General features: G+C 45.7%; 1 protein-coding gene across 1 annotated transcript in view; it reads left to right on the top strand.

Moving 5' to 3' along the window:
- The window catches only part of BICRA (BRD4 interacting chromatin remodeling complex associated protein), a 117,219-nt gene extending 97,243 nt beyond the window's left edge, over positions 1-19,976 (top strand). Inside the window, exons 6-15 of the mRNA XM_065420806.1 lie at positions 1,305-1,622; positions 4,687-5,388; positions 7,598-7,793; positions 9,259-9,386; positions 9,916-10,041; positions 10,432-10,493; positions 11,610-11,758; positions 16,567-16,661; positions 17,469-17,571; positions 18,778-19,976. Coding sequence (XP_065276878.1) covers positions 1,305-1,622; positions 4,687-5,388; positions 7,598-7,793; positions 9,259-9,386; positions 9,916-10,041; positions 10,432-10,493; positions 11,610-11,758; positions 16,567-16,661; positions 17,469-17,571; positions 18,778-19,976 — 3,078 coding nt within the window. The remainder of the gene's footprint in view (positions 1-1,304; positions 1,623-4,686; positions 5,389-7,597; positions 7,794-9,258; positions 9,387-9,915; positions 10,042-10,431; positions 10,494-11,609; positions 11,759-16,566; positions 16,662-17,468; positions 17,572-18,777) is intronic.
- The last annotated feature ends 3,907 nt before the right edge of the window (positions 19,977-23,883 follow it).

Below are 23,883 nucleotides of genomic sequence, written 5' to 3'. Positions count from 1 at the left end.
AATTAAAAATTCTGCGCACAATATTTTAAAATTCTGCAAATTTTATTTGTCTAATAAATGTGGAGGCTCCAGCATGGTATTGGGGAGCACAGGCCACTGGCTGTACAGAGGTGGGAGATCACTGTGCAGCTTTCTTCCTCTCCTCCCCCACCCCCCCAGGATCCAAGTGTGGAGGGGCTTAATGTGGGGGGATCCAGGTGTGGGTTGAGAGGGTTCTGGGTGCAGGTGGCATCTGGATGCACAGGGGCTTGTGGGGGTGGGTTCTGGGTGCAATGGTAATGGCAGTCTACAGGGGGGTCCAAATGAAGGTGTTTGGAGCTCAGCGGGGGAGGGTGTTGGGGTGATAGAGCTCGGCAGGGGGGCCTGGGTGTGGGGGGCTCAGTGGGAGGTCCAGATGCTGGGAGAGTGGGGCTCAGTGGGGTGGGGCTCCAGGTGCAGTTGGTGTGGGCTCGGTGGGGTGGGGATCTGGGTGCGGGTGGCTCATTGGGGTGGTCCAGGTGAAAGGGGAGTGGGGCTCATTGTGGGTGCGGGGAGGAGGGCTGAGGCTCGGCAGGAAGGTCTGGGTAACGAGGGGGTCTAGATGCATGGAGGTTGGGCAGATGGGGAAGCAGTTCCCTGTACAGGGATCCCTCCCCCTGCAGCTGAGGAGCAATGGGGCGGTGGGAGTTTGCAGAGCTTCCTGTAGCCGGGGGAGAAATCTGGGGGTGGGTCTGACACGGCCCCGGATGCCGTGCAGGGGAAGAGGAAGTCCCGTCCTCCCCAGCCCAGCCAGCACTAGCAGCCACCAGCCGGGTCTTCCCCAGTCCCGCCTTCTGCCCCACAGTGATTTACCTCTCTGACGACTGCCCTGGGCACCGCTCTTGTGGCTTTCCTGTGCTTCCCCGTCAGAAAGTCATTTTAATGCGGGGAAGCAAAGAAATCTGTGGGGGACAAATTCTGTGCATGCACAGTGGCGCAGAATTCCCCTAGGAGTAACATGGCTATGGTCAGATTCTGCAGGTTCCTGGAGGAGACTGCTGTAAAATCTTCAGAGGAGGTAGTCTCATTTCTGAACAGTAATTTGGATCTGCCTAGTGCCTGTGAAGAGTCCTGAAAAGTATTGTACCAATATCTGGGGGTGGGCATGATGAAAAGCAAGAGCAGAAACTATTTCCTTTTGACCCCTGGTTGAGGTATTGTTAATAGAGTACCATTAGTAGCAAAGGCCTGAATGAATATGGGGGTTGGATGGTGAACATCAACAGAAAAAAAGGAGGAGAAAGAACCAGAAAACTGGTCAATGCTAAATTTGTTGGAAATTTCAGAAGGATCGGAGCCAGCAGCAGCAGCAATTTTATCCGGCATCCCTGAAAATGCAGCAGGAGAACAATCTGAATCAGTCCACAGTACCACCACACCTTCCAATGCCTCTGCCCATCTACAGCATAGCCACAACAGCTCTCAGCACCACAAGCAGTGTCCCAGCATCAGTGATAGTGAGCAGCAGTGCAGGCACCGCTCTGCAACCGCCTGCCAGCCGAGAGCTGACCCAGAATCAGAATCTGGCAACGGTGGAGTCCAAAGGACCGAATCTTATACCTCAGTTCTCAGCCAGCCATTCCCAACAGGCACTGGCTTGCCAGGTAGCCCTTACCTGTTGTGATTCCACACAGCCTGCTTTGGCCTATCTTCCTTTCTTCCTTCTGTCCTTAGCTTCTGTTTGGTCCTTCCTCTTAGAGTTCCCTTTTGCTTTTTGCTTTCTCTCTCTCTGCAGGAGGGGAGGGACCAATACCCAAAGACAAAATATTAGTGTATCTCTTAGATGTACACTAGCATTTTTCACATTTCAAAACAAAGATGGAAGTGGGTGGTGGTGGGGTAACCTCTATAGTAGTAACAGAAGTCGCCCTCTTGTGGTGTAATGGCAAAAATGTGATGGGAAAAGAATTCTGCTACTGGCACATTTATCTCCCTTCTAACTAGGGTGACTTTTCATGAGCAGTCTGAGGGCAGGATTATGATTTCAGTTACATTGGTGTAAGTCTGTAATAACTGCATAGACAGTCTGGCCCTGAATCCACATGTTATAAAACTCTGTGCGAGTTTCCCAGAGAGGTATTTTTGACTGGCCTCTGTGCTATATTGGTGGCAATGAGGCTTGCCAAAAAAAAGAGGAAAAAAAAAAAAAAGTTAAAAAGCAAAATTGTTAATAAAATGTATGCTTTTTAAAATGTTTTTACCAGTCTTAAATGTAATCAAAAGTTTAAGTTCATTATGTGTGTGGGTTTTTATATTTTATACACACACACACACACACACACACACGTACACATAAATATTCATAATCACATTTCTATAGCAAAAGAGTTGTGCTGCATGATACCATCACATGTTGGCAAAGAGGTGGCTTGGATGATGTTGTAATAAGTCTTTTCCATCTCTTATCTCCATGATTCTATTATTTATAGCATCCAAATTCAACTCCCTAGTTCACTTTTCTATGGTGGATCTGTATCGCTGGGAGAAGATAAAACAAAATCCAGCTGCATCTTTGTTTTAAAATAAAATCAGCTCTATCCCTGTTTTTAGACAGCCCAGAAACAAAGGAAAATATAACTTTTTATTCTGAGAAGAAAGCAATAAAGGGAGAAGAATGATGTGCATGGATGGGGGGTTCCAAGGCGTGGTTAGCAGACTTCAGGCAGAATCCAGGAACTTGGTAGCCAGAGTGATCAAATGGACCTGAGTAATTTATCACCCGTGATCATCATGTGAGCAGCCTGGAGAAGATGGGAGTTCAGACTGCAATTTAGTTCAGTTTGGAAGCTTCCAGCCAATATATAATACATCAGCATGCGGGGTTGGGTGAGCTACAGATGTTTTCACACCAAGGTCTGTGATGAGGGAATTGCCTTTATATTCGGAGCCTGGGACATGTCCATGCACTGCTGCATCAGCAGGCCTATTGAATCTTTCTTTCCCCTTCCAAACGTACCCCCTTCTGGCCCTTGTTGTCAGTCTGTGGCACTTGCCTGTTCATCTACTCTCTGAATTCCTGCTGCTCTTGCTTGCTTGCCTGCAGGTTCTCACTAACGCTGGAAGCTGCTGCTGTCTTGTGATGCTTTTTCTTCTTCTGTCCCTTCACAGTTGCGCGCTGCTGTCCTGGTACATTTGTGTTCCTGCCAGAGGCTTTATTATTCTTTTATTCTTTATATTTTAGTAGCAAATGGTTATAATAAGGACTGTGGTAGACTTAAAAGTGGTGTATTAGTCGAAAGGCTCTTCTTAGCCATAATAAGACTTGAGAACTTGTCTTTATAATCAGTTTCACCCCTGTAATTTAGAAAAGAGCGTGATATTGACCTGGCTCTCGTATCAGGGGACTCACAATGGCCAGTGCCTTCATAGGGTTAGCACCATTAAAAATGCTGGTTGGCTCTAATGTAGTGGTACTATGTACTATGCAGGGAACCAATGGACTCAGGCTTGCTCCTTTGAGTGGAGGGCATTTTAATTTGGATTCGATCCTGTGGGAAAGGAGTGAAAGGTACGCCTAGTGTTGTTCTAAGCAATTCAAAGAGAGCTTAGGAAGGAGCTAAGATGGTGCAATACAGAGGAGGGTAAATAAAACTGAGGAGGTTCTTGTGCCCCATGGGGGGCTCAGACGAGGAGAGGGGCTCTAGGGGAGGAACCTAAATACATTCTAAAAATAAAGTTGGACACCCTCTCCCTCCCCTTTTTCATGGTGCCACAATTGTGGGGCAAAAGGGCTGGGCTTTATTTAAATTCACACACACTGGTACAAACACTGTACCCCTGCAGTAAGGCTTTCTAGGGAAAGGTTGGCTACGGTGGCTGAGACTTGGAGCTGTTTTCAGAAGCTAAGGAACACCCATAGAAGATGCCTTTCAATTTTTATTCCCAAGTTGTTTCTTTTACTGCTTTAAAAACATTTTTGAAGGTAGCTTCTAAGCAGATCATAGAATATCAGGGTTGGAAGGGACTTCAGGAGGTCATCTAGTCCAACCCCCTGCGTAGATGAGCCAGTGGAATAAATCTGCAGATGATAGTACTATGCCCACAAGAATTCCTGGTGGAAGGTATGAGAGCTGGAAACTGTGCCCCTGAAATCTCACTCTACGTATGCTCTGGTTAGCTCAAAGAAGCGCTTCTCTTGAATAAACCAGAGGGGGAGAGTGGTCGGAAGAGCTCAGTTCCTCAAGCTGTTTTTGCCATAGGCAATGCCTCGGTAAACCCCTTCACAGAGTGACTTGAGTTCAGTGGGGTTTCTGGACTTAAAAGTAGTTTGGGAGCCCCAGGCTTTTTATGTTTTAAGAGTGGTTTGCACTGCAGTACAGTCTAAGGATATATCTTCACAGCAGAAGTTGTGCACAGGCAAGCCTATTTGGTCTGGCTTGAATCCACATAGCACAGGTAACAGTAGTAGTGAAGAGAGTGCAGCTTGTGAGCTGAGTACATACCCAGAGTCTATACTGGATTTGTACTCCTCGTGCTGAAGCCTGCACTGTGCAGTCATCACTGTTGTCATTGCCAGCGCTAGCTGGATTCAAGCTAGCTCAGGTACACTAGTCCTTGTAGGGCTTTTGCTGTGTGGACATACCCTAAAATGCCTGAAGGACATGCGAGGATTGTGGTGAGACACATCAGTCCTAACTAACTTATTCTCTGTTTCTTTCTTTGTTTCAGTTACCCGCAGGGCAACAGAAGCTCCCTGGAGCCTCCCCGTCCCATTCGCTACCTCATCCTCCAATGGGGGAGAGTCCCCAACTCCAGCCTGCACACCTCTCACAGATGCAGTCCCCCCACCAGTCCCGTCCTCCATCACAGCCACAGCCACTTTCCCGACCACCCTCCCGGCCTCACTCCAGGCCTCCCTCCCAGCCACAAACTTTGTCCAGGCCTCCTTCTGAACCCCTCTCCCGGTCCTGCACCCCTCAAACGCAAATGCAGAACTTGTACGTGATACAGAATCAAATCACATCATCCCCCCACGGTCCCACCCAGCACCCCTTACGACCCCCGTCGCAGCCTCAGGTACAGTTCCAGCCACCACAGTCTCAGGCCGAAGGGCAACCTCAGCTGGCAACACCTCCACATCTGCAGCTACAAGTTCAGCTTGCCACTCAGATCCAGCCCCAGTCTGAGACCCAGGTGCCGGCACGGCTGCAATCCCAGATCCAAGCTCCAACTGAGTCTCAGCATACTCATTCCCCACATTTCCAGTTCCCTTCCCAGGGCCAAATCAAACCGCCAGTCCCAACCCAGACCCTTCACCTAACACCGGAACAACAGAGGAGTTTTCAGATGGTCCCAAATCAATTCCAGACACTCTCTGCAATTCCAAATCCCGCTCCTCAGCAGAAGCAGCTATTGGACAGGTTCCAGCAGGTAAATAATTACCATCAAAGAGGGTAAATTAAACTTGGCCTGGGTCTGTAGAAATATAACTCTCTAGAAATTAAAAATACATGCCCATACATCAAGGAGAATGGATGGGTCAGAGGGATTAGAAATTGGAGATTTTCAGTCTAGTTTCTTCTGGACAGATATGCAAATCACAAAAGTCACCACCTTAAAAAACGATCATCTGGACTACCAAGGTTATATCTTGTTTTGTTTGTTTTTAAAATAGTACTCTGGGAAGGAATTATCTTGATTTTAGTATCATGGGCACATTGTCAGCCTTTAGGAAACAGTAACAATGTAGAATAGTTTCTAAATTGTTTTGGGGCTGTTTAAGGGCTTGTTTACACAAACTTTTAGTTTGCAGCAAGCTTTACCCCGTGCTAGCCTGCTGCGGACTATCTGTCCGTGTGGACCCTGCTGCTGCGTATTAACAGTTTTAGTTCACTTTGAGAGTCCCATTTCAAAGAGGACTAGATTAAAGTGAATTAGCTAACTCTTAATGTCTGTTAGCATATGAACAGTTAGTCCCCAGCAAACTAGTGCAAGATAGATTCATACCCCAGTTTGCCACAAACTAATTGTTCATGTAGACAAGCCCTGAGTGTATCTTTGCTACCAACTACTATGTAAATAGTACATAAAATAAACAATTATTTAATATTTAGGATTTACAGGGTTTGGCCTCTTCCAAGATCTTTAGCAACATGAATTACTCAAGAACCAAAACAGGGAGAGAAATTTTTGGACAAAGAGATAAAAGCAAACACATGCTCCTGTGAAAAGTGCCCCTTGGGATCTTTCCTATTCACGCAGTGCAGACAGAGCTCAACCCGGCTGGGGTCTCAGCCTGTTTCCAGGGAGTCTGAGGGCTTGCCTGCACTACAAAATTCAGTCACCTTAAGTCGAAGTACAGCTACCGCAATAATTAAAGCGGTGGTTCATATCCACACTTGCTCCTTCTGTCTGTGGTGCGCGTCCTCACCAGGAGCACTTCCACTGACTGAAATGGGGCATTATGGAACACTTGGCAGCTCTGGGGATGACAGCCTCATCTGTAGGCAGGGGGCTCACAGCTGGGGCCCCCACCCTGATAACCCGAGCTGTCAGCCCAGCAGGCTCACAGCTGTGAGCGACCCCTGCCACGGGGCTGACAGTGCAGGGCTTGATTTCACAGCGGGAGCCTACCAGCAATGAAATTGACATTCTTGTCAATTTCTCAGCTGCTATTATTTCACTTTTTGACTCTGGCTGTCAGCTCTATGTGGGGCTCACAGCTGGAACGCCCCCAGTGAGGGATTGGGGTGAGGGAGAGGATAACCTGAGCCCAGCCACCGCCCCACCCTCTCGCAATCCCTCACCGGGAGGCAGGGAAACGGGGGGAGACTCACAGCTGTGAACCTGCACCCCACTGACCGCTCAGACTGTCAGGGCTGGGGTGGGGGAAGGGCTCCAGCTGTCAGCCCCTTTGGGGTGTAGTCAGTGTAGTAGGCCACTTACATCAGCGGAAACACCATTGTAGTGTAGACACTGACATAATTAGGTCATCGTAAGCTGCCTTATGTTGACCTAACAATAGTGTAAACCAAGCCTAAGTATTAGTACTTTGAACTTTGAGCCCTGGAGTTGTAGGTCACAATCCATTCAAATTCATGTTAATGGGTTGATTCCCATTAACTTCAGTGAGAGCTGGGTCGGGCCTTATGTCTTAGAAAGCATCAGAAAAATTCTTTACAATCCACATTTCAAATATTGTCTTTACTGTCACTTTATCTGCTGGGGAAAGGGGAGCCAAACTCAGTTTTTTAAAAAACTGCATGTTAAAAATAAATTTCCCTTGAAAGGACTTAGTCTGGGATCCAGTCTGCTGTATTTCAAGCACACAGGGCATGTTGATGTGATTTTAAATTCTTGTCGTTGACAGACCTGGAGATTCCCACTGCTAAACAAAGACCTTTTTTTGTTTCCTTTACATTCACCGCCTAACACTGTGAGATCCTGGGGCTATAGGATGGAAGCCAGTGGACTGTGTTGGAAACATGAGAGCAAGGGAGGGTCCCTTTCTTCCCATGTTTTGCTGCTGGGTAGAAATATTTATGGTACATAGCAGATTAAAAAGGAAGGCAGAAGGATTAAATGTACCAAAAGATGGTGCTAGGGCATCTTTTCAGCCTCTGTCATTTATCCAACACAGGTGCCCCAGGGGATTATCCTGCAAACGAAACACCAGACTTCCACCAGCCAGGTGTCATCAGCTCTGAGCCACTTCAGCAGCCAGCCTTCATCTGTCCTGGTTAGCAGCCAAGGACAGCCAGTAGCGGTGACAACAACGCAAGCACCAGTCCACAGCCATCCATCTGTCCCCGCTGCAGTCCAGCCTTCTACTGCAGGTTCGAGTGAGGTGGCTCCTGTGCTTGGGAAGGGCCAAGTACAAGGAGGGAGCGGGAGGAGGAGGTGGTAGTGGAGGAGGGCAGCCAGCGCAGCTTGCAGCATTGCTGCAGATCAAAACAACATCAACGTGTAAGCTGCTAAAACCATGCCTTGTGCGTGCTCAGGGAGGGGAAACAGTCTGGGAAGGGGAAATTCTGTTACATTTCTGCTGGACTGTGACTTTCAACTTCCTCTTTCTCCCCCTTTTTTCCCCCTCCACACTTCAAAGTGCCTATACAGTAAGAAAAGCTATTCTAAAAATGATGTTGGGAAGTTCATCATCTGTCTCTCTAAGGGCCTGATTCTGTGAGCCGCTGAGTGCCCTCAAATTTCATTGAAGTCCAAGCGCCAAATGCTGCTCTCATTCACAGAGTATAAATCTGAAGTAACTCAATTGATTGGGGGGCAACATGGTGGAGCAGATATGGGCCCTGGATGGAGAGTCAAGACATCCTTAATACCAGTTCTGCTACTCGCCTTCTGTGTCGCTTTGGCCAAGACGCTTACCTCTTTCAGCCACCAGTTCTCCATCTGAAAAACAGGAATAATTATATTTACCTTCTTGTGTAAAGCTCTTTGAAACCAATGGGTGAAATTCACCCCATGCTGAAGGCTAGTTTAGGGTCAGTGCACCACTTAATTCTCATTTAAACCCTAATTTAAAGATTTAAGTGGGACTTAAATCATGCGCAGGCCTTATGCTTCCCCTACACACACAGGGATGAATTTTAGACTACAGGTGCTCTGTATTCCCCCCCCTATATTTACTTATTTAGATTTATTCACTGTGCCTATCAGGTGCTTCCATGCACTTTCACAAATGGGAAATGGATACTGGTTTTAATGTTATGCCCATGGTACACTGAACAGACTAATCTGAGGGCTTGATAAAAAGGTCCACATATTTTCATTTGTTAAAAAAGAAAAAAATACATATTTACAGTGTGGTTGTATTTTGATTTTCAGTCACTTTCAGCTCTGCTGGCAGTAATGAGTTTTGCATGAGTATAAAACTAAGATTTCTTCCACTTATAGTTGTTAAGATCCCCTGGCACATGTCTCAAGGGTAGAGGTGTTTAGCCCTGGTGTCCTGATAATTGCATTCTGCTTCCCTACAATTCCCTGAATTAGTATTCCGTTGAATTAGGTGGTCGTCTTTTTCACTTCCTTTGCTGCCCTGTTGTGGAGTGTTGCTGTGTGCTGTTAAACAGCTGGCAGAGGTGGCTGCATTTCAGTGATAGCTGAAGTAATGGGCAAAATTTTCAAAAGCACGTAAGTCATTTAGGTGCCTTTTGAAAATGTTGCCCAATACTTCTAGATAGTCTATAAAATTCTTCAAGATGGAATATGCTGCAGGAATCCAAGACATGTTGCTATTGTTGTTTAAACTTGGAGCTTGTTTTAAAATCTACTTATATTTGCTAGGTATAGCTGCTCCAGTTCCTGCAGAGAGTAAAACATTTTCCAGTGGCGCCACAGCTGTTTCTGGGGGGAAAGTGACTACAGTGCCAGGGAAACCAGGAACACCTCTTGCCGTACAGCAGCCAGTTCAGGTGAGAGCTTCATTTCTAATGCTTCTTCACAGTAGTTTGTCCATTTCAAGGATGAACAAAACTTACTGAGTTTCACTCCAGGTTTGTTCTTTTTGTGCGAGAAGAAGGAATTAAGTTTCAGAAACCATTTGACTTTGGCATATAATTGTTTGATTTTATAAGTACTATGAACTCTTAAACAAAAAGAAAACAAATAATTATCCCTATTAATATTAATTAGACCACTGGGGAAGGGAGCTTTGTTCCTCTTCCTTGAGGGAATTAATGTGCTTTCCAATTTATTTAATGGCATGCAAATACTGTTGGGATGTACGTTCTAGAAGTGCAAGTTAAAATAATTATATATCAAAAAAGATTTATTCATAGATGTTTGCATTTCAACACCAAGGAATTCCATTCTAAGTCATTTCACTGGTGACTGACATCCTCTTGGCGAGTAGTTTCTTGCTGTGTGTTTTGGTAATCAATTTGTAGTCATTAAATTCATATTGGGATCCCAAATAAAAGAGATCCTTTGCTTCTTCTGCAGGCCAAGCCTGGAGTGATTAGCTCCATCTCCGGCCTGAATCTTGGAAAAGGCCCCTTGCAGATCCAGGTAGTTGGGAAAGGATTATCACAACTCATGCCCTCAGTCCCAGTCCCATCCCAGCAGCAGGTGAGTTTACACAAATGTTTATTTCCTTCAAATAATAGCTCAGTTTTTTTTAACTATTCTGTCAGTGAGGAAGTTCGAAAGGAAGCTGTGTGTTTTCTGCTACCTGAAAGCTGCCATGTTTAAAGTGAGCAAAGCTGTTTCTCTTAGTCATCAGAAAGAATTATCCCTTTTCTTCTGCACTTTGTCCAGAATCTCCAAAATCATCCAACTGATTTCCTCCTGCCCACAATCCCACTTTATTCTCCAATTTCCTTGTACTAATTTACTGAACAGAAAGAGTTCTTTCTAATGTGAGCTGGATGGTTCCTCCGTTAGTTCATCATTCTCTGCAGAGTAAAACTAATCTATTGATTACTAAGTCCTTTCATGTGCATTCTTTTTTCTTACCAGTACGATAGTAAGCTTGGAAGTCTGAAAAAAACTCCTACACTACAGCCCAGCAAAGAAGCTTGGTAAGTGTTTGCCAGAGAGCGTGTGTTGGAGCCTAAGAAGTTAAAGAAAGCAGTGTAAGGGTAACAGTAACATCACATGCGTAGTAAGGTTAAAGTTTAACAGACTATCCGGCATCTGAGTTAACTCTGGAGTCATGCAATGTTGTGCACCGTAATCCACTCTATTGGGGAGGAAACATGATACTTTATCATGGCATGGCAATTCTCGGTAACATAGCATGCCCTTCAGTGCCTCTCCAGAGGGCCCCATGGGTGACACTGGTTGAATGTACATTTCACACTGAAGAGAAGGATTCTTCCAGAATTTTGCTGTGGTTCTTTTCCTGTATGGTCAGTCATTCTTCCTTCTCCCTGATTGCACTCATCCTCCTTTTGCGTTAGTGTGTTTAGCATGTGCGTGCATACAAACACACACACACACACACACACGCACCTATAACATAGCTAGCTATGTATTACACTGCTTTTGTTTATATCCGTGTGTGCCTGTCTGCACATAGTACTTCACACATGTACAGCAGACCACGTTCCATCACTGCCCATTTTAGCTCAACCAACTTTATTGTTAGTGTCAGGAGGATGAGACTGTTTTAACTGGAAGATAAATTACATTTTCCTTAATTAGTAAAACTGTGTAGTAATATAATTTGAAGGCTCCCAGGGGGCACTTTTATAATTGAGTTATAGGATGTCTGAGTCACATTCCATGTATCAAAAGAACCTTTCGTCTGTTCTATGATCCTCTTGCTGCTGCCCAGAAATCTCACAAGATGCTATATAATTCAGTTATGAGTGCCCTTTGGCAACCATAAAACTACATACAGTATTAGCAGGGATAGGTAATTGTGTGTGCGTGTGTTCCTCGTGTGTGCACAGCTGTGTATTTCATGTTCCACACATATAAAACTGCTCATTTTCTGCAGACATAGAAGGTAAGCTTTAGAGCATCTCTGTATATCATGCTTCAGTCACTGCAAACAGCCTATATAGGAAGGAGGAGCAATAAGAATTTCAACCACTCAGCATAATGCTTTTATAGCTATCTCTGCTTTTGAGTCTGTGTTTTCCATACACTTTGTACAACTGTCTGACTTGTCCTTTTTTTTTTTTTTTTAGTTTCTTGGAACAGTTACATAAACATCAGGGAGCAGTGTTGCACCCTGACTATAAAACTTCATTCCGATCGTTTGAAGATGCCTTACAAAGGCTTCTACCCTATCATGTCTACCAGGGGATGCTTCCCTCTACCCACGACTACAGAAAGGGTAAGTTCAGCTGTGTATACAAGGAAGGATGATAACTAATAGTCCTAGAACTATAGCAAAGTGTTTTAAATTTAGCAGGGCTTCGCTAAGCAACAGAATGGAGGGGGGTCTCACCCTCAGGAAGTAAACTCAGGCCTCTTCTTCTGATGTTGGCATGAGAGAGATCACGGTTGGTGGGTCACGGGGGGAAATGGATTTGTCCCGCCATGAAAAGAGAGAAGAGAGAAGTAAGCTCCACTCCAGAAAAAAAGATAAAATCCCCAAAACCTGAATAAACTGCCTGGAACCACATGTTTGAAATCTGGCAGTGTCTCAGCCCTTTAAACTTTCAAAGCTAGATAAACTGAGTTCTATCACAGGCTTCTGTGTTTGGAGCTTTTGGAGGAGACCTTAAAAAGAGAGTCCTTGTCTGCTTAGTAAGGCCACTAATGATCCCTTAGGGTTTTTCATAAGAGTTGGAGTTTACCCTGGTATCCTTGGTCAAAAGTTCTCTTTCCCCTGTTGCTGCTTTGCAGTTTGCCATCCTCCACCCCAGAAGTGGCTGCATTTCATAGATTCCAAGGCCAGAAAGGACCATTGTGCTCATCTAGTCTGACCTGTATAACACTAGGATTACCATACGTCCGGGTTTCCCCGGACATGTCCGGCTTTTGGGTCTTTAAATAGCCGTCCGGGGGGAATTTGTCAAAAGCTAAAAATGTCCGGGATTTCCCCCCGACGGCTATTTAAAGACCCAAAAGCGCTGACAGGGCAGCCGCGCCGGCTGAAAGCGGTACTGGGAGCAGCATGGAGCGGCCGTGAGAGGTGGGTGCGGGCGGCCCGGCTCCCCCTGCCTGGGGCTCCCCTCGCCCGCCGCGGGGCGCGGGCTCCTCCTCTGCAGCACTGCCCGCCGCGGGGCGCGAGCTCCTCCTCTGCAGCACTGCCCGCCGCGGGGCTGGGGCTCTCCCGGGGCTCTGCCCTGCACGCGCCCAGCAGCCCCGGGGCTGCTCCTGCCTCCCTGGGCTGGCCCCAGATCCCCTCCCCCGGGGGGCTGGGGTCCTGCTGCGGCTTGCGCCCCTCTGCTTCCTCCGCGGGGCAGGCAGCCCCAGGGGGTTGAGGCCATGCCACCCCTTCCCCAGCTTCCCCCTCCAGCAGCCCCCGCACCGCCCTGCCGGGCCTGTTCAGCCCTCGGCCCCACCGGGTCCTGCCCTGCCTCATGCAACCCACCCCTACCGTGTGGCGGCCGGGACTGGGGGGACTGGGGGAGCCGCAGCAAAGCCCCTCCCGGAGCTGGTGCAGGAGACGAGTCTGGCTCTCAGCCCAGGCTCCGGCATCAGCCCGCAGCGGGGAGCGGAGCCACCCCCCCGCTGGCTCGGCTCAGCCCAGCCCTGCTCTTAAAGGGACAGGGACCCCACCGCGGCTTGGCCCGGCCTGGGGCACGTGGAGGTGTCACCTCACCCCCCGCCTGGGGGGCCCGGCGAGGGGGGTGCTCGGCCACATAGCAGCGCAGAGGGGAGGCCAGCGATGCACCTTACTCTCTCCTGCACTGCCAGCCACAGTCTTGCCTCCTTTCCCCAGCTCTGCGAGGCACTGTACACCTCAGAGCAGCAAATGGTAGCCAATTCTGCTGGCTCCAAGCAGAGTCTAGCCCTGAGTGTTTATTTCCGCAGCAGTGAGTTTTCGGTTTGGTGCATTCACTCCTGATCTCCCTGGTAAAGTGTAACAAAAGCCCCTGGCATTCATTTTCTCAGTGTTTCTGGGAATACCCTTTTCAGTTTCATAGATTGATCTGGGAGCTTTCTTTTGCCGTTTCCGGAGAGAACTGTTGACAGCAGGGAGATACGTCCCTGACTAGAGGGCAGGAAGCAAATTTGACTAGATCAGTTGTGACTTCCTTTTTATTTGTTACTATAAAATGTATTACACACAAATAGATTGCTAATGAACTTCCATCTTTGGGTTTCTGGAAAACAACTCACTCTAATACTTGGAAGATGCAGGGACCTTTGGTCTTAAAAAATGAAACATCAGACTCATTAATTTGGGGGAAGTGCAGTGGTCCATTTATGAAATTTCTTAAAAACATGATTCAAAAAATCCTTCTGAGACTGTATTTTAATGCTGAGATCCCAATAGCCTTACTATAGAAATAGAAAGTAAAACAAAGACATTCTTGATCCAGGTCAATTAGAGCAGTGGTTGTCAATGTTTCCAGACTACTGTACCTCCTTCAGGAGGCTGATTTGTCTTGAGTACCCCTCACTTAAAAAACTACTTGCTTACAAAATCAGACATAAAAATACAAGTATCACAGCACAGTATTACTGAAAAATTGCTTATTTTCTCATTTTTACCATATAAATTATCAAATAAATCACGACTCCCAGATTGAGAAACACTGGTATAGTATATAGAGCAGTATAAACAAGTCACTGTCTACGATGATGGTTGCATATGCTTCGATAATTAGTTTGGCAAGGCCTTCTATATCAAAGTTACACACATTTTTACACAATATCAGGCAAACCAGCTTGGATCTCTCACTATTCATGTCTCTCTAATTGTGCTCTGCATCATTTCACAAAAAAGTTATTTAACTGAGCTTGAAATTTGTCATTATACTGAGATTTCTAAAAATACCTGTCTAGAAAAACTTCCATTTGGTTTCCCAGTAAAGAAAATGACTTTATATAGCATGTTTGTTTGAACTTCGAGGCCCATACAGTCCCTGAAATGACACTGCCTTGGTTAGTGTTGTGCCCCATTTCTCACAGTACTCATGATGGGTTGGATTGTCACAGCCCAGCTCAGCCACACAAGGGAGTAAATATTATCTTTTCCAAGTAGACCCCGCTGATATGGGGATGCCCCTTTAAAGGAAGGCCCCGGGACAGGTATGGACAGGGGAGGTCCCTCCAGTGGAGGGAGAGGTGAGTGTCAGAGGTAGGGTTACCATACGTCCGGATTTTCCCAGACATGTCCGGCTTTTTGGTCCTCAAATCCCCGTCCGGGAGGAATTTCCAAAAAGCCGAACATGTCCGGGAAAATAGGGAGGCATGGTAAGGGGACCGCCTCCTCCCCGGGCTCCAACTTTCCCGGCTCCCACCGCTCTCCACCGCGGCAGGGGCCGAAGCAACTTCCCCAGCGCAGCAGCAGCCGGGGGGCGGGAGGGAGGAGGGGGAATGTGGGGTGCTCAGGGGAGGGGGTGGAGTTGGGGTGGGGAAGGGGCGGGACCGGGGGCGGGGAAGGGGCGGAGTTGGGGCAGGGGAGGGGTCCCGTGGAGTGTCCTCTTTTTGCACTATTGAAATATGGTAACCCTAATAACACAGACCATAGAACTTCCCCCAAAATAATTTTAGTAGTGCTGTGCATAGTTTGTAAAAGACCCCTCGAGCATCCAGCCTTTGTAGAAGAGAAAACTATTAGTAGTTTTAATACATAGTGCTGTACACTTTCAAAGTTTATTACAAACATTAATTAACAATTTTAAACTCACTCACTTTATCTGTGTGGTATATGTGCCTTATGAAGTTTTCCACGTTATCAGTTAGTGCAGGGAGTTCAACCTCTTCTTCCCATGTAGTTGTATCATTCTTCTCTTTGCGAGGAGTATTACCTAACCCATCTTGTCTCTCTAATATCCTGGTACCAATACAGCTGCTACAACAACACTGCATATAGCTTTGTGTGGAGTGTCATTCTTTATTTATTTCCACTAAGAAAGATGATAAACCTGTTTGTTATAATGTGCATTTGACGCAGAAAGGATCACTTTCCCTAGTGTTAAAATTCAGGGAAAAAGCATTGTTATATTAATTGTCTGCAGGCTATGATTTTCTTTTACTCTAAATGATATCCATTATGTAAAATAATGAACAGTATAGGGAATGTGAATCAGGTGCTCTTATTTATCCTCCTATAACAGAAGAATAAGGGGAGCATTTTATTAAATTGAAAGGCAACACGTTGAAAACTGATAACATACATTTATGTGCCATACATAATTAACCTATGGAAATCATAACCACAAGATATGATGGAGGCCAAAAGCTTAGCAGGAGTCAAGGGATTTATCCATGTATATGAATAATGAGAACATCCACGGTTACATTAGACAGGATACAAAATATATTATATGGACATAACCTCTTCTTCTGGGGGAGGGAGGAGATTAGGAAGAAATTTCCCTTTGGGTAAATTAGTCCGTAGTTGTCCTTTTAGGGTGTTTTGTGTCCCTTCCACTGAAGCATTTAGTATTGTCCATTGTCAGAGACAGTATATTGAGCTAGATGGGCCCTTGGTCTGATCCAGTCTGGCAATTCTTGTGTTCCTCAAAACTGTCTGCTGAAGCACTCTTCTACTCCAAATGTCGAGTTGATTCACTGCTTGGCGCTGTACTGCAATCCAGACATAAAGCCAGCTCCTGGCCTGGCAATGATCTGCAGTCTCAAATCCTGAATGTGTAGAGAGAGTTTAAAACCACTTGATGTTACATAGAGAAAAATATCTCTTGTCTCAATGGTCCCTTGCCCCTCTAAGCTATGAGACCAATCACATGATCATGTGCACAATTAAAACCAGCCACATACTTTAGGAAGAAACCTAAGCTGATGTGGAAAGCATTTGAAGGAGCAATCACAATCGCGGCTGCTGAGTCCTCTAGTAACACTAATGTTGATATAGAATGTTAGTCCTGTTTCTGCATTTACCTTGTCATATCAAATGTCTTTCAGGGAATGGAGACTTTCCTTTCAGACCTAACGAGGTAGCCCCAGCAATGCCTGTATACAAAAAACCAAATAGCCTTCTTTCTTTACCTCTTCTTTTAGTAGATGAAGAGTTTGAAACAGTGTCCACCCAACTGCTGAAACGCACACAAGCTATGTTGAACAAATACCGCCTGCTGCTCTTAGAGGAGTCTCGGGTAAGATTGGCCTTTATGTGCTACTGTGCTCAATGGTATGATGGTCAGCATGATTATTGGTCTGCACTAATCTATCCTATCCATTTGTAATGAGAGTTTAAATTGCAGTTTCACTTATTAAATATGACCATGTTGAGGAATAAGGGCTCAATCCTGCACTGTTGAAGTCAGTGGGAGTTTTTCACTTGATTTCAGTTAGAACAGGATCAAGCTACAAGTAGGGAGACTGGGGAAAAGGCTTTTACCTTTGGAAGGAACTCATCACAACTACATAAATTAATATTTTTATTTTACTTTTAAATTGAAACAGGACATTTCAATTTAAAACTAAAATAAAACATTAATTTACATAGGTCCCTTCCAGTCCTATGATTCTATGATTAGTGAGGGGTAATTTTGCAGCAAGCCTGGAACTTTTTTTTTAAATGGGGACAGGAAAGCTTGGTCACCCCAGAAATATGACACATTAACTTAGATTATAAGTTTATATTAAAATTGTGATTCCTTATCCGTGCTGTAAGAAAGGCAGAGATTCCATACTATAAACCACTACCCAAAAGCCCTTCCCAAATGTCTAAGTGAGGAAAAGTGCTTTCCAGTGCATGGATAAGACTTGTGCCAGCTCCATGAGAACAAGCACTATTCAGTGACATGTCAAGGTAATTCACCATTGTGTTAATGCTTGTTTCCCTAAAGCAGAAGCTGGAGAGGCTTGTAGGTTAAGATTGGGCCCCTAATTTCTGTACTGTGGTTACTGTGCCTTTCTTTTCCTCCACCTCTCACCTGTTTTTCATTTTTGGTCTGCAGAGAGTCAGCCCTTCTGCAGAGATGGTGATGATCGATCGAATGTTTATTCAGGAAGAAAAGACCATGTTGGCTCTTGATAAACAGCTAGCAAAGGAGAAACCAGGTTAGGGAGACATTATTTCTATCTGTGCACCTCACTTACTCATATGCTGCTCCTTCCACCTCTCCCTAGACACAGTATTTTCCTACCTTTTAAAGTTACTAAGGGAGGAGTGGAAAACTTGTAAACCGGTGAGCTGGCCCATGCCAGCTCTCAGCCAACTTCATCTGAATACAGAGGGGTCAGTCTGCAGAGACTGCAAGTCCCATTTTACAATGCTTCCGTATGATCTGAGTAGAAGGCTGCTCAGAACAAGATTGAGCAGTGTGTGTTGGGCTCCGTAGGCTCCTCCATCTGTCCGTCTGTATCAAAGAAGTCAGTGGCTGCAGTCTTCTCCATTTTATACAAATTAGGTGCAGTCTGTAGGCTCCTGATAAATTGCTTACAGTTCTCAGTTGCCCTAATTTTGGGTGCCTTTATACTAATGGGTTTGTGTAAATTTATGGCATCTTTTCGCAGTAATATATATTTGCTTGGCTCAACTTGAAAAAGCTGGAAAGAGCCTTGGAACAAGGAGAAAATCTGTGCAGCCTAGAGAAGAAAGAGCAACTAGGCAGTGGAGTCTGTAACATGAACAGCCAAATTACCAGGGCTCTGAAATGGTTCCTGCTGGGCACTCATGATCAAAGGAACACAGGTGGCTTTTTGAATGTTGTGTTCCTCTCCTTGTGTGTTCAGTGAAAGCACATGGGGAAGGCTGAGCCAGTAAGGGACTAAACCATATAGGAGGCAGAAGGAGAGAAAATTAGCTAAGAGAAAGAGAAGAGGGGCTGAGAAACAGAAGAAGCAGCTAGCAAGAGTGGGGGGGAATTACAGAACAGAAAATAAATCCCAGCTGGAACAGGGTAAGTGTTGATTTGTAAAAATTATTTTATTTAATTTTGTTGACAAAAGTAAGGAATTGCTGAGATGCCAAAATGCTCCTTTCTCCTGAAGGAGAGACTGTCTAGTGATTGAAGAAAGGGAGTATGAGTCAGGACTTCAGGGTTTCTAATCCCAGCTCTGGTGGTGGTTTGCTATAAAATAGGGATAAAACTTCCCTCATGGACTAGGATTTTTTAGGATGAATTAATTAATTAGGGTAATTGTTAGATGCTAGGGAAAGTCAAGAATTATTATTAGTTTTAGGGTTGACACACACTTATTGTTACCACTTTTTTCTGATGGGTGTTGCTTTGGCTGGACTGTGACAGTGTGTTTTTGTTGCAGATGAGTATGTTTCATCATCTTCTCGCTCACAGAGCCTCACTTCCTCTCTGGCTCTAGCCTCTGTATCCAGCATCACCCCAGCTTCTGAGAACCTAAAGGTGCCTCCAGTGCAGACAGCCACCCAGATCCACCCCACCAAATTGGTTATCAAGCACAGCGGAGGCTCCCCTTCTGTCACATGGGCAAAAGCTTCGCCTTCTTTGGATGGAGATGAGGATGCCCTACCCTCTAGGAGCAAGCCCCCAATCAAAACTTATGAGGCACGGAGCAGGATTGGGCTTAAGCTGAAGATCAAGCAGGAGGCTGGTCTCAGCAAGGTGGTGCACAACACTGCCTTGGACCCAGTTCACCAGCCGCCTCCGGTGTGCACAGTCATCAAAACAGCTGACCAGCACTCTTCAGCTGCCACCACCGCCACCACCACTGCTGGGCAAATGAACGGAACTATTGACCATGTAACCTCAGCGCCTGTGGAGAAAAAACCCATTGTGACCTACTGCAGGCTTCCGCTTCGTAAGACTTACAGAGAGAACGTGGATGCTTTTATAGCAGATAAAGCCACTGATGCCTGTCCGAAGGGAGGCATCCCAAAGGTCGATACGATCCCCAGCACCCTTGTGATCAAGCAGGAGGACGGCTCCAAAGGCGTGATCACCTCTCTCAAAACCCATGAAACCCCAACTGTGGTGGTGGCAGAGAAGAGCAAGCCGGAGGAGAGCTCCAAGCTCCTGTTTTTCAACAGGAGCGATGCCCGTTCTCTGGTGATGCAAGACAGCCCTGCCCCTCCGAAGACCGATGACTCTACCAGTGGCCTTATGAAGGAACTTGCAGAAGTAGAGGATGAGTTTTATCACGGAATGATAAAAACGGAGCCCCCTGACCACAGCTCCGGCTCGGAGCTCACCTGGGAGGTTCCCTTGCCTCCAGCCAAGCGCAGGAAGTCGGAGTCCTTTGATGTGGATAATGCCAGCTTCTCCAGCGACAGCCCCCAGGATGACTCCCTTAATGAGCACCTACAGAGTGCCATTGACAGCATTCTCAACCTGCAGCAACCTCAGACTGGGGGTCAGAACATCCGGACACCCTCCTCCTCTTACAACTCCTCTTCCTCCCCTTTCTCTTCACCTGTCCATCGTACAGACACTTACCTTGCCCCTAATCACAATGGCGGCCTTGGAGCAAGGACGTTGAACAGATAACAGAAAACCAAACTGAGCAGAAACTGAACAGAAAGCAAGGACCGAAGAAGATGCTCTTGCTGGTTGAAACGGTCGAGCACCATGGGTGTCAATGGTGCCGCCTACCCAGAGACCCGATGGCTCGGGCCTGGCACCAGCAGGAGTGGGGGAAGAGGGTGTCCTAATGATGCTTCATCCAAGTGTTTATATGATGGGTTTTGGATGTTGTAAAGTACAAGCTGAGGCTGGATTTACAATACACTCGTCTCATCAAATACACCCTATAACGGCAAGTGAGAAGCAACCAGGCGGGTGGGAGGGGATTGATGGGGCCCATAGGTAGTGCTGGCTGTGTAATTTAGATTCTGTAACAAATTGCTAATTTGAATATCTGATTGATCCGTTTCCTCTCCCCCCGCCCCATCTTAAACTTTGAACAGATTGCAAGTCAAGCCAGTGTGAGGCAAAAGGGGACTCTGCAGGAATTGCCACAGGGGCAAAATTTATTGTTCATTTTTAAGTTATTTCAAGAATCAAGCATGGGCTTGTGGAACCTCTCATTGGTCAACAAAGGGCAAAAAAATAGTCAAGAAAGGAAATGCAAACACTAATCATTAAAAAGAAAGAAAGTTTACAACTAAATCTATATGTTTTACTCCTACAACTTGAAGAGAAGCAATTCCCTTGGGAGTAGCTGTGGCTAGGACTAGCAGGAGCAGCACAGGGGAGATGGGGGAAGAGAGGAATATCATGCAATCATTTACTCTGAGGGGGGTGGTTACATAGCTTTTTGTTGTACTCCATGGCAACCTGATATTTTGGTAGCAACCGGGCAAAGTGTATTCAAGCTGTGTTAGGAGCGAAGCTGGTCTGGCATTTCCCTGCAGCATTCCAAGGCAGGGGGTGTGCTGATAAGAGAACAGGCTGGGGCCAAGGCATCGTGTTGCAATGTTCTGCTTGGAGCTAGGCAAAGGCAGAAAGCAAAAATGCCAAATGAATGTTTACATGTTTTACATTTCTGCTTTGCATCATTCGTTGTTGTTTAAATGTTTTCTTATACTCTTCTTCCATTATCTCAGTTACCTTCATCTTGTTGCTTTCCCATAGGGGTCCCCTGTTTCCTTATTAAAGCCATAAGGGGGGGGGGGGGGCGTTTTTATAGCATGTACTCTTGAGACCCTGTGTCATGACCATCAGCCTCCTGACTAAGGAGGCCTGGATGGGGCTCCCTTAGGGACCTATCAATGCCTCTCCCTAATCAGTTAGAAGAGGAGACTGTGGAATGACACAAGGTACTCCTTCCTCTCCACTTCAGCAGCACTGCTAGCCCCAGGCAGTCTGGGATGTGAGAGTATTCGACTGAGTGACAAACCCAAATCATCCTCTTCATAGCAGTGCTGGACACTTTTACTATGCCACCAGGCCCACTTGTCCCCCATCAGTTCCTGATTTTCCTTTTCCTTTAGTTCTTCCCATTCTGGCTCTCTCCCCACATCCTGCAGGCACTGGAACTCAGAGGCGTACAGGGAGGTTTAGAAGCCCTATTAAATTTATATGAGCAGGTGGATGCTGTGATAGATCAGATACCTGGCCTTTTGCTGACAAACTTCCAGTGGCTTTGTCAAGGTTTGAGTTCTAACACCTGCCTTGTGCTAAGGATTCCAACCACCGTCTCTTTAGAATTCACACGTATACTAGGGCTGCCACTTTTCTCTCTAATCCTAGATTTATCAGTTAAATGCTGCCTACTGAAATTAACAACAGGCCATCTTATAACATTGGTTTCAATGCGTGAGGCTCTGTCATTCCAGTTCAGTCTTCCTGTTCTCTGATGCGAGCTTATCGCCATACTCATGGTCAGTCTCACACCAGGCCGACACATGGATAATGGTTGAGAACACTGTGATACAGAAAATGCCAGGAAATGTGAGCTGGGCTAGATCACATTTATTTCACTACAAATAACAGACATAAACCCTTCCAAAAATGTACATTGACTAATGCCAGAAACCCTGAGGAGGATCTATTTATTCCCACTCATGCCTTAGTATTTCTTTACCCAAATGAGAGGTGACAGTGGAAATACATGGTTTCTTTTCACTGTTCCCCCACATGGGTGTGTATGTAACCATAACTTAATTGTATGTATGTATGCTGAATGTATGTAGACGCTGTAACCTGCATGTGTGGCATTCATCCCATTAGAGCTTTTTCACTGATTTTACCTCCATTTTTTTTATTGGTGGTAGTAGGAGTTAGGGCTTTGCATCAGTGCCATCAAGTATTTGTGATGTGCCATTAGTCCTGATTCCTTCAACAGCTTATTGATGTCATTCATTACCACATGATAGGAGTGGTATGTACCATACAAATGGATTGCAGTATCAGCACACCACCTGCTTGGAGTCTCTCGTGTTGGCAGGCCCCTTCTGCTTTAGATGGGATCCCACCGTTCAAACCAGGATGGGAGAATTGGATTTGTGAGGGAATGCATCTCCTCTTGCTGGCCTGGAGTGGACGTGTGTAAAGGGATGTCACTCTGCAAAAGAACATCTCCTTTTCTATCAATAGGCAAGACAGAGAGATAATGATCAAAGGTAGAAGCCTGGTTAAAGTAATTTGCACTCCACTCCCAGTGCTCTTAGCTGCCCAAAGTGGGGATTAAGAAGTGGTGAAATATCAGGAGGGTAACAATAAATTAACAGGAAGTTAAAATAAATGCACAATAAAAATCAACTAGGTGAGAATATCAGGCTCCCCTAAAATACATTGCTCACAACTGGGTTGATAACACTTAAAACTGCAGAGTGTTGTATTACAGCCACTGAGGGATTCCCCATCCCAAATGAAAGTGTGAGCCTGTTTTCTAGCATCTTTTAGTATTTTTGATCCTTCACAGTATTTCTTTCTTCAGTTTCTTCTATGCACTGAGTTCTATAAATTAATGGGTTTCAATCCTCCTAATATTTATCTCACCGATTTGTATTTTTTTAAAACAGATCCTCCTTTTTGCCTTCAGTGCTGAAATTCCCTTTAGAGAACATCTTTAGAGCAGGGCATTCAGAGAAAAACAGGTGGCAGCTACTACCTTGTCTGGCAGGCTTACTAAAAAATTGTAACTATGGAGGTAGCACAGAAGTGGCACTTCTCTGTGTCCCTTGCTCTTATATATACACACACTTCCCACCATATGGCTTGACAGATAACCTGCAAAACCCAGAGCAGTTCATGAGATAATGTAGAATTTCCTGTGTTGTGTGCATATATGAGAGAGAGCGAGAGCTCACAGAGTGAAAAATCAAACTTCAAAGATTGTGACATTAACACAGATGTACACTATTCTGATATCAGTCTCTCTCCTGTTACCAGACCTATGGAATTTGCAAAAGTGTCCCCGAGGGAAGGTGGGAAAGGAGGGCAAACATATCTTTGTGAGCCTGGAGCCAAGTACCTGCCTGTTGGCATTAGCATCCTTTTGGATGACGAAGTAGAGAGTTGGTGAACAGAAAAGGGAGAAAATTGTCAGTGTTATCAGTTAGAGGCGTTTGAATTTGGACGTTTTTCTGCCCTTCCCCCCCCCCCTTAAATTGATTTACAGTTTTACCATCCCCAGCCCACACCCCTAATGAATGTCCTGAATTGCAGCTGCTATCAGACTCCTGTGTTAGCACTGTATGCTGATGAACCGTAAGGGGCTACCACCTCCTTTATTCCATGGAAGTTTAGTGTTTTCTTTTCACAGCAATCCCCACAACAAGATCTGAATCTGAAAAGGCACAACAACCAACACCAGTCCCTCCACGTTTTAGTCTCTCATATATTGTCTGCTGGGATTCAATAGAGCCCAATAAAAAGCAACAGAGGGTCCTGTGGCACCTTTAAGACTAACAGAAGTATTGGGAGCATAAGCTTTCGTGGGTAAGAACCT

The sequence above is a fragment of the Emys orbicularis genome, chromosome 21 (genome assembly GCF_028017835.1).
Source record: "Emys orbicularis isolate rEmyOrb1 chromosome 21, rEmyOrb1.hap1, whole genome shotgun sequence".
NCBI lineage: Eukaryota > Metazoa > Chordata > Testudines > Emydidae > Emys > Emys orbicularis.
The sequence above is the reverse complement of the archived record's forward strand: the minus strand, read 5'-3'. Positions and strand labels throughout refer to the sequence as shown.